This window comes from Hippichthys cyanospilos, chromosome 19 (assembly GCF_059441005.1).
Source record: "Hippichthys cyanospilos isolate Australia breed blue-spotted pipefish chromosome 19, RoL_Hcya_1.0, whole genome shotgun sequence".
Classification (NCBI taxonomy): domain Eukaryota; kingdom Metazoa; phylum Chordata; class Actinopteri; order Syngnathiformes; family Syngnathidae; genus Hippichthys; species Hippichthys cyanospilos.
In genome coordinates this window covers 8,107,945-8,125,035 of record NC_142387.1, presented here as the reverse complement: position 1 = coordinate 8,125,035, position 17,091 = coordinate 8,107,945, and the positions used below count along the sequence as shown (strand labels likewise).

The 17,091-nt window shown below is 38.2% G+C and overlaps 1 protein-coding gene across 11 annotated transcripts in view; it reads right to left on the bottom strand.

Annotated features, from left to right (window-relative positions):
* Positions 1 to 17,091, bottom strand: part of LOC148407784 (uncharacterized) — a 227,954-nt gene that overhangs the window by 63,613 nt on the left and 147,250 nt on the right. For all 11 annotated transcript variants that reach the window (XR_015863638.1, XR_015863636.1, XR_015863637.1 and 8 more), the window contains one exon: positions 5,231 to 5,349. Coding sequence is in view for 5 of the 11 variants with exons in the window: in XM_088402152.1 (XP_088258278.1) it covers positions 5,289 to 5,349 (61 nt within the window). In the remaining 6 variants the exon portion in view is untranslated. The remainder of the gene's footprint in view (positions 1 to 5,230; positions 5,350 to 17,091) is intronic.

Genomic DNA, 17,091 nt, shown 5'->3' with positions numbered 1-17,091 from the left:
TAACCTTACTCTCTACATCTCTCAGGGAGTCTTTCCACATGGAAAAAAAACATTTCCAAACAGAGTTTCCCTGCCATAGTGATGAGTGCATGTCAAGGCTTCAGCGACAATAGAGTGTTAAAAGCTAGACTTGAATGACAAACAACTATGACGTCTTTATGAGTTGTAAAACAAAGATAATGGATAATATTCGCAACACGTGTAAATTATCAGACCTCAAGTAAGACAAAAGAAGTGATAGATTTCCCTTCCAAAATTAAGTTATCTACAGGTATGTGGTCACAAATGAGGGTGAAAAATTGTGATGTTAAATCAAACATTTGTCAGACATTCCCTGTCACAAGGCAAAAATCCCAAATAGCTTTGCCACTACCCCTAAAAAGAAGATTTCTTGTATTTAAATAGCCATAGAGACTGGTTGCAGATTTTCATGCCAAATATTGTGACATGCTTGTGAGTGTCCACTAGTTAAGTGCTTCAATCTCATACCAGATATTTCTGTCTGTTTGCTCATCTCCGTCCTACTGAGATGAAGGCAACTTTTTTGGCGTTTTTCTGCACCCAAAATCAAAGCGGAACTCTCCACGGCCTGGCTCAAAGGAGGCTTGGAAGGGTACAAAGGGGGGTCCTCAAGCAGCTTTTAGGTTCAAAAGCCTTTATCACCTCCAGAAGCTTACGACCCTCAAGCCCACTCGAGCCAACTTGCTCTGATTGTGTCCTTGTCTTTAGGGGTTATTTGCCTGGGCTAACACGCTCAGGACGCTCATTTTGCATAATCAAGCCTGGTGAATGGGAATCACGAACCCAGTTTAGAGTGGTAATATAGTCATTTTATCCTAAAATAACAGCTGCAAAATCATTTTATGGTACACTGACTTCTAATGTCTGTCTGTGTCATTGTGAACTGGCAAAGTAAGTGGTCTATAAAATTGGTGGACCAGCCAGGACACCTCTAGTAATCTTTTAGCGTTATTAGTTTTAAAAGAATTCTTTGGCGTTGTTTGCTGTATTCTAACTGAATAAATACAAATATGTACAAACATATAAATAAATTAAATGAATAAGTACATCTCTACATATCAGCCAATATTTTCTGTTTTATGCAAGATTTTACCTGCCTTTTATGTCATGATTTGCCAAGTGATCAATCACGTCATTTATTGGTACAGTGTGTCCATTATTTTCTTCTCAAGTTGTTTTTTATTTAGCTGACTGAACTTTCACTTCACGTTTGGACCTTTTTGAGTGGTGAGGGTTTCTAGATGTGCATCACCGTCAAGGTTTCAGGCTAAGATTACCCCATCATGTGATCGGATTGGTGATCCATTATTGGTTAATTTATAACATTTAAATATACAGTCAGCCCCCGGCTTACGAGCACCCTGATTTGCGAACAATTCGCCTTACGAGCGTGGATCAGGGAGATTTTTGTCCTCCGCTTACGAGCAAACCACTCGCCTTACGAGCATTCCGACTAACCAGCCAATGAGTATGTAGAAATGTTCTCGCCTAACTGCGTCAACATATTCAGCAGTTGCGTCATCTACAATCATTAACAGATACTTGTGGCGGTAACGTGAACGCTATTGGTCTTACAACCTCACACTGACTGTTTCACTCACGGTGTCTAAATATATTACCATTTAAGTGTAGTGTTTGTACAGCTAAAGGGAAAAACAGCTGACATGAAATTAAATGTGCCGATTGCAGGACAAAGAATTGTCATTGGTTTAAATGTGTGTTTTTTTTAATTAATTGTCAATACATTCCAACCGTTTAAAAAAAAAGTGCGAATAATTATCAGTCAGTCAAGAGACGCCAATATGCTATTGGTCGATTAAGGTCACCCGGTCTCACTCACGGAGATGCTATTGGCCGGCGTCACACGTCAATCACAGAAATGCCGATATGCTATTGGCCGAACGCCTTTATCTAGCTTGATGGGACAGGATGGAAGGAAGTAGAGAAAATGAGTGAAAAACGGAATGTTTTGAAGACTTTGCAAACTTTATCTGTTAGACATAGCTTCTAAAATTACTAGCAGCGGTAAAGGAAGAAATAAGAGGATGATGTTTTAGTATCTCCGTGATTTGCACCATGACTGAAAGAGTTACTGTAACACTGTAAGACCAATAGCCTACCTGCATTGCCGTATTAACTCAAGACGTTAATCTCTGCACCCTGTTACGGGTGGTATTACAGTGCTATATAATGGTTGCTTGACAAAACTGCATGTCATGTTAGTCGGCGACCTCCCGACATGCTTTGGGACAGCGCCGTTGTTGCAATTCTGTGAGTTGAAACCAACAGTGAACTGACGCTCGAACAAGCTATAAGTGCGGTGCCTAGTTAATACAACACACACAACCTCCCCTCCGCCTCCACCCAGCTCAATTCACGTCGGGAAAAACAGCTGACATGAAATTAAGTGTGCCGATTGCAGGACAAAAAATCGTCACAGGTTTAAATGTGTTTTAATCAATAAGATGTCAATACATTCCAACCGTTTAAAAAAAAAGTGCGAATAATTATCAGTCAGTCAAGGAGATGCCAATATGCTATTGGTCGATTAAGGTCACCCGGTCACACTCACGGAGATGCTATTGGCCGGCGTCACACGTCAATCACAGAAGTGCCGATATGCTATTGGCCGAACGCCTTTATCTAGCTTGATGGCACAGCTGGTTGGGATGGAAGGAAGTAGAGAAAACCCTGACTGAAAAAGTTACTGTGACACTGTAAGACCAATAGCATATCTGATTTACCGTATTGACTTCGAGCATTCATCTCTGCTCATCTCTGCTTATCTCAGCACAAGTCACGTCTTTCCAAAGGTAAAAGTCATTTTTCCTTTGAATTTGTTATTTAATGCAACTGTACAGTAGATTATGTCACTCAATATTAATATATGTATACAGCGTGATGATTTTACCTAAGGCTTCTGCGCGCGTTGCACGCATTCACGAATTAACATGGGTTTGGATTGCCCGCTATATGAGCAATTCGAGATACGAGCGTAGCCGCTGAACGGATTAAGTTCGTAACCCGGGGGCCCACTGTATATATATATATATATATATATATATATATATATATATATATATAAAATGTATGCCTTTGTCTTCGTCATAACCAATTTTTACAGCATTTTCGAAAATACCATGGTCTACCTTAGCCATTCAGCAGGCATAGAGGGAGAGGGGGATTTTAAAACAACAATACTATTACTTCCAACAACGACTTTAACCAGCATTTAATATAACGCGCCTGTCCTTTCTTTGATTAATAGTGTCCTTTAAAATGAATAGGGCAATTGATGTTCTTCTTCATGGTCCTGCAAGTAATTTACCATATTAACTTGCTTACACAGACACTTTTTTGTCAAAGTTTAAGAACCTTGATTAAATCAAGTTAATGGCAGCTGACTGCAATGGCATCCAAATGTCCCACACCGCCTATCCTGTTGCAGGAAGTCACATGAATTCCGAGGCAACACACCTCATTGGCTTTCCTGTGATGTCCTCGACCATCTTTGAAGATGTCCTCCAGCTCCATTCACCTTTGAATTCTTATCACGGCCCAATAGATCAGTAGTGAAATATACCCTCCAAAGTTAAGAATTCATGAATTTTACAGAGGAATATCTTTTACCAAGTCCGTATCACCAAGGGAAAAGTTCTTCTTCTGCAGAGAGGAAGTTGCACTGTTAAACTAAAAAAAACAGATGGCAGTATTGATATTCCATGCTAAGGCTCATGTCATGTTGTTTGGAATTAACGCGGGGGAGGGTCCTTTCTTATTTCATAGAAAGGTCACCTTTTTATATGCCTGATAAAGGTTGAGATCATGCATCTAGCATGAAAATGATCTACTGCGTTCTATCCACCGTGTGTGTGAGTGTGTGTATGTGCTGAATAATGAATCAATATAAACTGATAAAAGCACCCACTAAACACTCACCAGACACAACATTAGTAAGATGTCGGTTCCCGCAGGAGAGCTGTTGGAAAGAATTCTGCTCTTAAAAAAAACGTAGCTTTAAGTAGAGTACAGACCTCGTTCAATTCTGACCGATCCTAATTTGGATCAACCCGTGCATGTGAATAATTAAGTAGCTCTACATAACTACACATAGGGTCTGTAATGATTACATTTGGAAGTAATCGAAATAAGTGTTTGCAAATGCTAAAACATTTGCAAACACTTATTTTTTGCAAAATACTTGAAGAAAAAAGGGAAACATTTTACCCTTGACGTTACAAAGCTAAATAGTCTCTGGAACTTAGTATGTATAGTTTGCTCTTAGTTCTTTGCACTGTCTTGCACTGTCTATTTTGAATATGGCCTTGTGTTTCAATAAAGCGCTGAAAATTGAAAGCTTTTTGACAAGAGATTAATTGATTTATCAACAGAATAATCCACAGAATAATTGATTACTAAAAAAATCATTAGTTGCATCCCCAATACCCTTGCGTTGGTAATTTACTATGATTTGTAGCTGCAAATGACAACCCTTTTAATTTATTTGCCGATTAATTAATGAAGTAGATTTTTAATTATGTGCTTTATTTCCATATCTTTCTTTAAAAAAGGGAATTTTTTCAAAATGATGCATAAAATGAACATTTTTTTAAATTATTCAGATATAAATTTGTTCTGTAACATTTTAGAAAACAGGCTAAAATAGTTACATTTTTCAAAGAAAAAGCAGAATGTGTGCAATATTTTCATTTAACATGACATTAATCTGTCTATTTTGATATATACAGTAAAGTTATTCTGAAGATTTGGACAATTCAAAACTCCAAATGATTGCTTGATGATCAAAATCATCGTTGAATTTGATTCTCAATTAGTTGATGGTTAATCTTTGCATCTCTACAATCACTAAATGTGCTTTTCACTTTTGTTATATTTTAATACAGCTCTTGCACTGGATCACATTAGCTCATACAACATTAGTAGGCCATTGCATGTAATCCCGGTCGAGTCTTTATTCTCTTCTGCAATAAGTGAGACTTTGTTATCTTTAACGCAATAAATTGGTTTTTAATGTGATAGCTCAAAAACGTCTATGCGTGTAACCCAGTGTGCTGCATAGTAGTCTTTTATAATCATTAGATGTAATCGCACCATGCACACACCTTGGCACACAAACGTCACAGCTAACACTTGACTGAAAGTTGAGCAAGATTTCGGGTTTGAGAATAGATGCTGTGACTCACTGTACCTCCATATTACTCTGCTGTAAAGATTGCAGAGATGTTGACATCCGTGTCAGCAACAGGCTACTGGTGTTGTTCCCAGCCGATTGTCCCTCGGGTCAAATGGAACGGGGGGTGGAAGCAGCTGGAAGTGGAAGAACACGCATCATATTTACAATAGGAAAACACACACTAAGAAAGACCCCCCCCACACACACAATATGACATCCTCTTCTCTTATCAGACCACATCTGTTTCCTCTAGCTCACGCCGGCGGACCAACTCCATTGAGGAGGCCCGAAGAACCCCAGCTTGCGGTGTTTGGGCCAAAACTCTATTCATAAATTCTCATCTTCCCTGAGTGTTTCCCAAAGAAAAACGGGTCTACTCATTTATCTTTCCCCACTCCAACAACTATAAACACTTTAAAGGATGTTGGCAATGTCCTCTACTGTCTCCACGGCTTGCAGCGACAATGGTGAAGCCATTGTTGACATGCTGTGATGGTCGTCGTGCGGCTGTTAAATATTTGGACCGAGACTAAACTAGTCTGTGGCTCCAACATATGCAGCTTTGTCTGGAATTCCACCGAGTAGGATGATTCCAATGAGTTTCGCATGTGCAACTCTTCTTTAAACAATTCTTCTTTTTAATCTATTATTTAAACACCCACTCAGTGGGGTGTTATTTTTTTTTCCAAAGCATGGCTCAGAAGCACATTTCCTGTGAGTATGTCAGGAAAAATAGTCTGACACTATGAGTTAAATACAATTTATTTTCTTAGTTTAGGATATGGAGCGCAGGGAATAGTAGATACCCTTCAATTATTTTTCTTATTCATTCATAAGAAATAGCATGACAATTTCGACTTTGGATCTTTGGATTTCCATGAGTGCATCAAAGGCCGTCATTGTTTTACCAATAAACATGGTCGTTATTTTTTAACATGGACCTGCCAATATGTAAGCAGTGGCACCATGTTGAAATGGCAAACTCTTTTGAACATATTTTCAGGAACACTTGAATATACACTCAGAAAAACAGTTTGGTCGAAAATAAAACAATAATTGCTGTCACAAAGCTCGCGTCACCATTTCGCATCACAAGACACTGTGAAATCTTTGTCGGATCATAGTGTACTCTCTGTGAAACTGTCTCGTGTTTCATCTGCTTGTCTGGAATCCGAATACTGTTATTCTCTGACCCGGCCTTGTTTTTATTAAATAACAAGTTTCATCTCCAACCTCACGTGCTCTCGGCTCTACAGCACACCTTGACAATGGGTCGAAAAAGGAACAATCAATATGACCTTTTTGGGTTGTTTTGCACAAAGCAATCCAATTTTTGAGGTAGTCTTGTAAAAATAATATAATTTGGAGTGCTTCTCCAATTCATGTATATTAAATGAAAATGAATAGTGAAAAGAATGAATATAAAATAGAAAACACGGTTTCAAATAGTTCATAATTGGACAATTGCTATTTTCAGTAGGTTCTTGTTTTGGTATTCTGAGTGAGATTAGGTCTAAAGACAAAGATCTCTGAGTGAGTCTGTCCGGCTTTTTTGAGCCCTGTAGTACTGACCAGAGGGCAACAGCTTGAAAGCTTTTTTGACCTATAATTGGGTTATTTTTGACCCAACTGTTTTTAGAGTGTAATTAATTAAAAGCTAAATGCTTCAAACACAGCATTTTTACCCATAATGCTGTCAACACCCCATTGCACTATGGAAATAAATGCTATGTTTTTTTAGCATTCAGCCTATAAGTATGCTTGGATGTGTTTGCGAGTACATTCCAACATATTTGCAAGTACGTTTACACATATTTTAATTTATGTTTGATTGAGTTTACATTGGCAGCTCAGTTTAATTATTCATCAATATCCTGTAGCAAGGGTAAGCATATGGCTGCTAGGTTTTGGGGCAATTTTTACTCTCCTATATTGGCATCACTGGTGTTGGTAAGAAAACTTAATTCTAACGTCAACCTCTAAAGTGTTGAAAATGTACTGCGTTCGTTCACAATGTGAATTTAATCGTCGAACAAATTTGGTATTTTCGGGGTATTCTGAAATGTGAGTTACGAGGATTCTGCTCAACACTAGCGATATGTAATTAATTATATGAAATGTTATATGTGAATTAAACATAGAGTCTTGTAGTGTCTTATAAAATTGAATATATTTTTGGTCTTTTCTATTACTGTCAAAAACTGAAAACGAAAAGAAAAATGGTCAATACTGTACACATGAAGCTTTTGGAGCCTCAATCAATGTTCTCTTTGTCTTTTTGAACATGCGGAAAATCATCTAACAACTTGTATTGTTTTGTCCTCAGGGATATCTATTTTTGGTTGCAAAGATGTTGTCAAGCACATGCTGTCACACTTTATAATTTTGAAACAGACAAACTCACTAATAATCATGAAGTATGTGATCCTTTACCTGCGCTGTATATGTTATATTCCGCTTTAGTGGAAATGGATCAGAGACGTGAATACAGATCAACCAAAAGTTCAGCCGTTGGTTGCATGTTCTTTTGCAGAGCCGAAAGAGACAGAGACACAGCAGCATCTGCTTGGACAGGCTGCGTAATATAAATAAAATGTGATTTCATTAGCAGCTCCTTTCTCCTCATGCAGTGCGCACATATGCTGTGGATCTCTAAAGCACACACTCCCCTTAGCCTGGCCTGCTGAGGTCATGTATAGTGAATCACAACAGCTGTAAGAGATTTACCTCTCCACCCTGATCAGTCTGTCCCAACTTTGCTTCATCATTCCATCCCACAATAACAAAGCTCGCGCCTTCAGATTGTACAGCGAAAAGCCAATGTCATGATCACAAGATAGCTTGACTTGTTTGTCTGCATTGTGTACGTGTGGTTTGGAATGTGTGTAATCATGATTCATTTTTCGACATACAATACAGACCTGCTGTGGGCCCGCAGTAGGAAACACTGCGTTTTCGGCCACTTCCCATTCTCTGCACACACAAAACAATGCAAATACAACCTGCGATGTGAATGAATGAAAGTCTTAGGCTACCACTGGTGGCACTGTTGTTGTTGCAATGACCTTTTTGTACCGTACATTTCGGACTATAAGGTGCACCAGATAAGGCACATTGGGTTATAAAGTGCACCAAGTTATGAAGTGCATTGGGGCCCACCAGAATATAAGGTCTACAGGGTTATAACGCCCACCAGAATATAAGGCGCGTCGCAATATAAAATGCACTGTGTTATAACGGGTACCAGAATATAAGGTACATGGCAATATAAGATACACTGGGTTAATGGTGCAGTGCGTTGTAGAACACACTGGGTTATAAACTTGCATTTGGTTACAAAATGCATTGGATTAAAAAGCACACTGGGTTATAAAGTGCACCCTATTATAGAAAACATCTCCAATGAAAAGGTCTATTTTTGGAAATTTCCATCTATACAGCACACAGCATATGGTGTTATACGGCAAACCAGATGAAAAAGTGAACAAGGTGGTCTAGAGTTCAAAGCACACTGGGTTTTAAGGCGCACCGGGTAATAAGGTGAACCCAATAATAAAGTGCACTGTGTTATAAGGCACAGAATCTCAACGAAAAGGTATATCTTTGGAAATTTCCATCTACAGGGCACACCAGCTATAACATTCACTGGAATAAATTGCATATAGGGTTTTAAGGTACACCAGAATATCAGGTGCACCACTTTATGAAGGGTGCTATGTTACGAAGGGTTTGTAAATTGCGTTAAGTTGTGTATTGTATTACATTAAGCACCCTGTGTTTTAAGGCATACCGGGCTATACGGCGCTGTATAGACCCTTCTGAATCTTGGAGAAATTTTGATGAATGACACTGGGGCCAAGACTCAAGACAGTTTATTAATTTGCAAAGCTGACTAAATCAAGATAACTATGTTACAAGCTAACAAAATATCTAAAATAAGGGAAAAATTCCAGATTTTCTACTGAGGTCCCTTGTTTCTTTGCCTCTCCCTGACCTCTGATTAAAAGGAAAAAAAAAATGTTAGCTTTGCCATCTATTCCCTTATCGCTCTGTTTACTCAGTTCCAAAGTGACGCTAACTGCTCAAACGAGGCATCCTCTAGCAGCATAAGTAAAACTGAGCTCGCTTCTGAAGTACCATCAAGAGGCCAGTGAGCGTATGCATTTCTTAGCAATCTCTAATGGAGGTCTCTCTGGCGCTCCTCCTATTCGTTTGCAGAGGCAGAAGAGCAAACTAAAAACACGGAAGATCAATGCCAGGCTTCTGCAAGTATGAGCTACAGTAAATTCCTTTCGCCGTCTGTCCAAGTTTTATTGCAAGATACACACAAATATGTGCTATCTGGCTCCGTAAAAGTGTTCCTTTTTTTTCATTTTTATATTCATAATCTTGTCCTCTCCTTTTGTTCTTTACCATTTTCCGTAGCGACAATCACACCCATTCAGAGGAATGATATCATTTCTTATCCAATGCCGTTGCCGAGTGATTGTACATTAAGTGGCAGGAAAGCTATCATATATCTCTAAACAAACAAGATATGACAATTGGGTCAATTTCACAATGTACTTAAGCCGGGAACTTGATTCCAATACTCGATCTGACCCAGCAATGGGTCTAATATGACAATTACACACTTGGAGTGCCCTGCTTGCCAAAAGCCCTCACAGTTAATGACAAGAGATGGCGGTTAATCATATCCCTATGCAGGGATCAGGGTGCAGCTCTTGGGAGCTCAAGCCTCATTGCAACCTGCCAGCGCAATCACCTTTCAGCAATTACGGCGAACATTATTCACTATAGCTCAGCCAAAAGCGGAGAACAAAGAGACAGTGCGCCATGGTGGCTGAGTGGCATTAAAACTAAGTACAGTTTATAGGTCAAATACACCCACTCGGAATCAATTTAACGACTCGTCGTCACAGCGAAGCGCACGTGTTTTGGGAGAATGCGCCAGATGTTAATTTCGCAACATATATCAGAATCGGTGTTGTTCTCATTTAGAAGGGCTTCAAATTTTATCAATGGGCAGTGTGATAATTTTATCACTACATGTGTTGGGCCCATATGGAAGCCAGAGAAACATGTTTATGAGAGCAGACAGTTCATAAGATCAGCTGTCCTTCATGACCAACATCTGTTAGCCTGACGATGCCCAAGGCTTATTTTGCGAGTGCGTCTGATTTAGAGCGGCGATGCCCTGCACGTACAGTATAAAAACATCTAATGGCCATATGTCCAATTTAAAACATTCTATTTTTTATGCCTGTGAGTAAAAACGAAGTGGCAGGAAAAAAGGTGCTCTCAAGCATTCAGTAGATTGTCTTGAACTCATAGAAAAAAAGGAAACTTGACATCTAAGCTAACGGCATTATGCAGCCAGAACAGCTTTTACCCCAGTTAATTATTTCCAAATCTTAAACAAATACATAAGGTACACACTTAAATTTGATTTCAATGTACAAGTCTGGCCTCTTGCGTCTGAAACTACGGCTGTTCTGTATCCATTTTTACTCGGCGTAATCAAATGATTGATAATGCTGGCTGTGTGTTCTCAGAGATGAGGGGAAATGCAGCATCTTACTAAGATAAGAAATCAGTTCCTGCTTTTTTGATTGGATTACATCTGGGGGGAGGGTAATCCTTCATAATGCTCACTCGGAGAGGCGTGCAGGCTACAGAGTAAATATGGAAGTGGGTGCATGTGAGAGGATTTTTTTTGGAGATTGGATCCCAAGGCCAACTAAGAAAATTCAACTTGGGAGAGGAAATTAGTAACCCCTTTCCGCCAAGAGTCAGCAACAGGTAGATGTCCTCTTGTCAGTATTTACTCTACTTCGATCCTAATGTTTTATATATATATATATATATATATATATATATATATATATATATATATATATATATATATATATATATATATATATATATATATATATAGATAGATAGATAGATAGATAGATAGATTGTCTAAATAAAATTCTATGAAGTACAGAAAAGAATGATTGCCACCATGACTGATTAAAATTGTATTACACTAATTTAGTCTGAAAGGCTTTATATTGTTTTGTAGTTAAGATGGATACTGTTTCCAAATTGCTAAAAGGCCTCCAATGACTAAGTCATAAAAAAATGTAAAGAAAAAAAACAAGACAATGCAGATGAAAAGCAGCTTTGATAAATGATAAACGGTCATGCTAGTGTCTTTATCAGTCCTGAGATTGTGAGATTGTACACAGATGGTTAAAGTAGTTGAGCTCAAGATAAGTGGCTGGCTTTTAAACAGGGCTGTCTTTTGGCCCGAAGTGTGTCCAGATGACTGATTGACCTCTTGGGACGTGAGTTTGACTTCCATTGGACACAAACAGAAGGACATTAGATGGTGCTGACAGATAGTCAGTCACCTTTCTTGTCTCCTGTGAACAAGACAAGCCTCACTTTCTCTTTGGGTCTGAAATATGGCTTTGGATGCTAGGGAAAAAAAAAAAAAAAGCAACACAGTGCATTCAAGTTTAGCTCGCAAGAAGTTGAGCTGTGTTTTGATGCTTTCAACTTGGACATTCAAATGTAAATGGCCATCATCAAACAAATTCTTTCCATTACCCCCAAAATCTTTTACTTTGTAGTTTTCTAAATCAGTGATGGACAAGGTGTGTAGCTAATTGTGTTCCTCGTCTCCCGTCTAATAAATCAGATTAGTAGTGTTTGAAAATGTGTTTATATTCTTTGACCCCTTGTCACAAAGTGCAAAGCCGCCTGAGGTAAAATGAGTCACAGACTAGCGGGTCATGTTAGGTATGTCTGCTGTGTTTAGCATGCCTTTGGTATGCGACCTGCGCAAACCTGCCCCCCCCCTCGCTGCACAGGCCAAAAATTAATAGAAGCTCATATTTTCAACACATCATCATTACTTTGCAAGGCAAACATTTAATCCCTTTGCAATACAGAAGCGAGTACATTATCTCGACGTCTCATTCGCTTGCTGAATTAGATGATGCCGAATTAGATTATGGCGGAAAATTAGGTGTTCACGCCAAATGAAAGTAATCACGATGGTGGAATCGGAAGACAATGAAAGCCCCCCCAGCTAATCCAGGCCAGTAGAGGGCCTCCTGACTAATAATGAAGGCTCATCAAGCGCGTAATGATTCTGACGGTAAGGAAGTGAACAGGAAAGGTGCATGCTACTGTAAAAAGGTTAATAACTTAACAACACTGGAGGTTGAGAGGTCTATTGATCAAATATTTACATACAGGTTCACAAACATAACACTGCAACCGGTGACTGCGACTAATCCAATTTTCTGTATGGATTTTCCAAGGTTGATGACACGAATGCAATACTGCAAGTTAACCTGCAAAATAAAGCGCAGGCAGCGGGTAAGCAGTGTCAAATGTCCTAGTGTGAGTAATTTTCACTCCTGAGCTCACAAATATGATGCCTGCAGGTATATGAGTAGCCCAATAGGCCAGGTATATAAATAGCTCACCTCTAATGGATCTTGTGATTTCCTAGGATTATTGTAGAAGTGGGCTTTTGATAATGTTAAAACTTGCAGATATTTCTCAAAATGAAATGTTCCATAATATGTATTTTTATCACATTATTATATAGATAACAATGAGGAACATAATTTATTTTTTTAAAGTTGTTTGTAAATAATATTCGGGTGCAGAATCCGAAACTGATCTCAGCTTTTCTCTACCTCATCAAGTTGCTTGTTTTCAGAAAAAAAAGAAAGAAATGTATATTAAGTATGTTAAAAGATTTAAAAATGAGAGAATAATCAAGATCTGTAATTAAAAGATATAATTAAACATTTTAATTTCATCTAAAAAAAGTGAAAAAAATTCAAGCAGGTTATTTTTTATTCATAGATATTATATTGTTGAGGCAGATGATAAAAAACAAACATAATCAACAACACAAAAGTGACTTTATTCATTTTTTTTTTCTACTCTAATAGACTTTTGCTGCATTTTAGACTCGTCCCAAGTGCTGGCTACAACCTTTAGTTTTGAGCGTCAGAAAGAATGATACTTTATTTGCTTTTAGCAATCACTAAATAAGTAGAATATAACATTAAACTATAATAATGTCCATCCTGCTGAAACACATGGTGTTACGTTACCATTTTCATTACCATCGTCATTAGCTTTGGCTACAGTTGCAGCTGGGTGCTTTGCAGTTATGTGGTAGGCTAAACATGTGCTGCTTCTCTTGTGAGGACCTTGTAAGGTGAAGTAAAAGCAACCTGTGTTATGTTGCCACTTTGCAAGTCTAACTCGAACAAGTTTCTTTGGAGGAACCACGCAGAAAGAATCTCAGATGGAGCATGAAACCAAATTTTTGGAGTGAGGAAGAATTGGATTACTTTATTACTGTGGTGACTGGGTGTGTTTTATTGACAGTAGAAAGTAAGAAATGAAAACGATGTCTATTTGCGTCATTATGTTAACTGTACATCGTGGTTTCAATCTGGGGAAAATAGTTAACATAACCCTCTTTGCTAAAGCATGTAAATGGAGATATTACGAGTGTTTGAGAAAACTGAAGCCTGACATTAATCCATCTTTAACCCGAATATTGACTGCATGTAAACATTGTCACTGAGAACCTAGAACTTAATGGGTATGGGCCAACAGAATGAGACCATGGAGAAATCTTTGATTTTTGTTTGTGTTTTTTTTTTTTTTGTATGTTGTACATAGAGAAACAATGTGCCGCAAACCTGTTGTCTAAGGCCTTTTCTACATGTAGCCGGGGTTGTTGCAAATGGGCAGTAAATATCTCTGTTTTGCCCTATTTGCTACATGTAGCTGTTTTTGTTTTTTCCATCAAAATCGAATGTTTCAAAACCTGGACAAAGTGGAGATTTGCCTCCGATTTTGTGGTTGCATGTGACCAGCTTCAAAGGAGATTTGCGTCATCGCATATGTGTTTTCACCAAATGGCCTGTACCCAAATACAGATATCAACCCTGCATGCAAACTAAATAACCATCGCAACTGTAATCGCCACCAATCATAGTAATAAACACAGGACCCAATAAGACAAAGGTGATAAATACATAAAAATGACAAAGGTGACAAATATCTGGCCATAGCAACTACATTCACAACAATTTGATGCCAAATTGTCAAAGAAAATGAGGTCAGGAGTCCAATCATAAATGCCTGACTTAAAACCTGCTAAGATTTATGTTGTTTTGTCAAGTAAAATTCCTGCAAATGTCCAAACTTGAAGCCATAAATGTTTTCCTTTGAATAATTGTCATCTTGAAAGAAAAGTAAGCTAACATTGTCGGGAAGTGATGTCACCGCTTCTGTTGAGCAATGTGGAGCCCGTTGCGCTACGCTGAGTAATATAGTCAGTCACCCAGCAAAAAGAGAACATAAGGCCGCACAAACTATGTAATCAAATGCACCTTTCACTTGGATAGCCACTGTAAATCAGATAGCATTCCAGCAGTTCAATACTATTGTGTAAGAATAACTGCCTGGGAGGATAAATGCTCAAGAAAGCCTGCTTGCTCAGGGTGGAGACAGACTTTGACTCAAAGTACTGCCCACTGACTGATTGCGTCTCTTTCTAGGAGCAGCTCAAGGAGGCAGATACTTTATGTCTGTTTCACCATCAAATGGGCCAATCTGGGCAACAGGGAGATAAATCGAGCTCTGCAGACCAATGTTCTAACCCGTTATGGCCATCCTGACTTGAGGCTTTTCTGCAAAAACCCACAGAGTAAAAAGTAACTCCTTAGTCCAGCCACTTTTTATTGCCTTCATCTGCAGGAGCTCATTTACTCAAATTCAGCGTACCAAAAAAAAAATCAACCCCAAACATTCCAGCCATCTTTGGAATTTACTCCAAATTATTGTTTTGCTTTGACTCCTTGTGAATGTGTGTTAAAGTGTATTTGCGTGGGTGGGTGGGTGGGTGGGTGGGTGTGTATGCATTGCTGCAGGCTAACGAGTAGTGAGGGAGTTCCCCCACATCTGTTCACCATAAGAGCTTGTTGACAGCAGCTCTTCTCTCTCTCTTTCTCTTCCAGCTCCCCAGTTCATCGCCCCTTCGGATTTTGTTGGCGATGCTCATCCAAGATTTAGTACAAAACAAGGGCGGCCTCGTGTTTAGGGGCTGGCTTGGCCGCTCATATGAAAACTGTAGTAAGATATTTTGCTCTCGGTAGGAAATAAACGTCAGTTTAAGAAAGGGGGTTGATTGTGTAATTTCTGTCTTAGCATGAATTAATGTTGGTTTGTGTAAGAATGCAAATAGGCAAACATCAGATTTTGTCTTATATCATCCGCCAAATGGCATAATAGCTGTTAACTTTTTGTGTACTCCTCACAATACTCCTCAATAATAAAAAAAAAAGCAATGTGTATTCTAAATTGGTCGTTTTTCGCTTCCAAAAATATTTGAATAAAACAATTATGCTTTGTGGCCGACAATTTACAACTACTATACATCACGATATAGTAATTAAGACAAAACAATGTACAGGAGAATGGTCGGAGGATCCAATAAAGAAGTAAACATTTTCTTGTTGGTAAATTCGTTCAGAAACATGGTATTTATAAATACAATACAGTACATCCAAACACATTTTCATATAACTTTGAACATATTGACAAATCTTTTCAAACACTCGTGTGAACATTTTCGAATGAACTTGTGACCAAAATGCTCAGAAAAAAAAAAAATCCCATGATGCTACGAGGTATGTATTGTCAAGTCATTATGGGAACAAATGCTTCACTTTATAACAGTTGGGTTAAAAATAACCAGTTATGGTTCAAAAATCGACCGAACCAATATTTGACGAAAACGACCCAAACTGACCCAAATATTCAATTTGTACTCTTTTGATCCATAATTGGGTTCTTTCATCTGTGTTTCAAGTGTATGTTTTTAACATTTAGCCTACAAGTGCATTCGGACGTACAGTATTTCCAAGTACATTTGAACATATCGGCATGTACAGTACGCTCAGAGATATTTGCAATTACGTTTGAAAATATATGATCGTACATTCAAAAGTTTGCTCATGCATTCGAACATAGTTGCAAGTATGTTTGAACATATGTCAAAATATATGAACGTATATGAAAATACGCTTCAACACAGACAGTATGTATATACTCTTGAATGTACTTGCAAGTATGTCCAATCAAGTTTGTCGATCAAAAGTTTTTCCTCCACATTGGCAACTCCATGCTTTCAGTGAACTGTATTTTGAAACAGCAGATGATACCTTACATAATTACTCTAAACATGTATACTTTATTGATCAGGGATTTGCATCTTCATTAATAAATACAATATTTTACACAACCTGATATATTGCCAACAGTACAGATGATTTAAGATAGATATTGAGCTAATCCGATGCAAAAAGCTTCTGTTCAATTGAGATGTGACCCTAAAATGGTAAAATTGTAAACTCACTATAACGCACAACTGTACACTAGTTGATATATATATATATATATATATATATATATATATATATATATATATATATATATATATATATATACAGTCGGCCCCCGGCTTACGAGCACCCTGATTTACGAACAATTCGCCTTACGAGCGTGGATCAGGGAGATTTTTGTCCTCCGCTTACGAACAAACCTCTCGCCTTACGAGCAATTCGACATGCCGGCCATTGAGTATGTAGAAATGTTCTCGTTTAATTGCGTCAATAAAATCAACAGTAGCGACATCATCAATTATCAGTAGATACTTGTGGCAGTAACGTGAACGCTATTGGTCTTACAACGTCACACTGACTGTCTCACTCACGGTGTCTAAATATATTACCATGTAAGTGTAGTGTTTGTACAGCTAAAGGGAAAAACAGCTGACATGA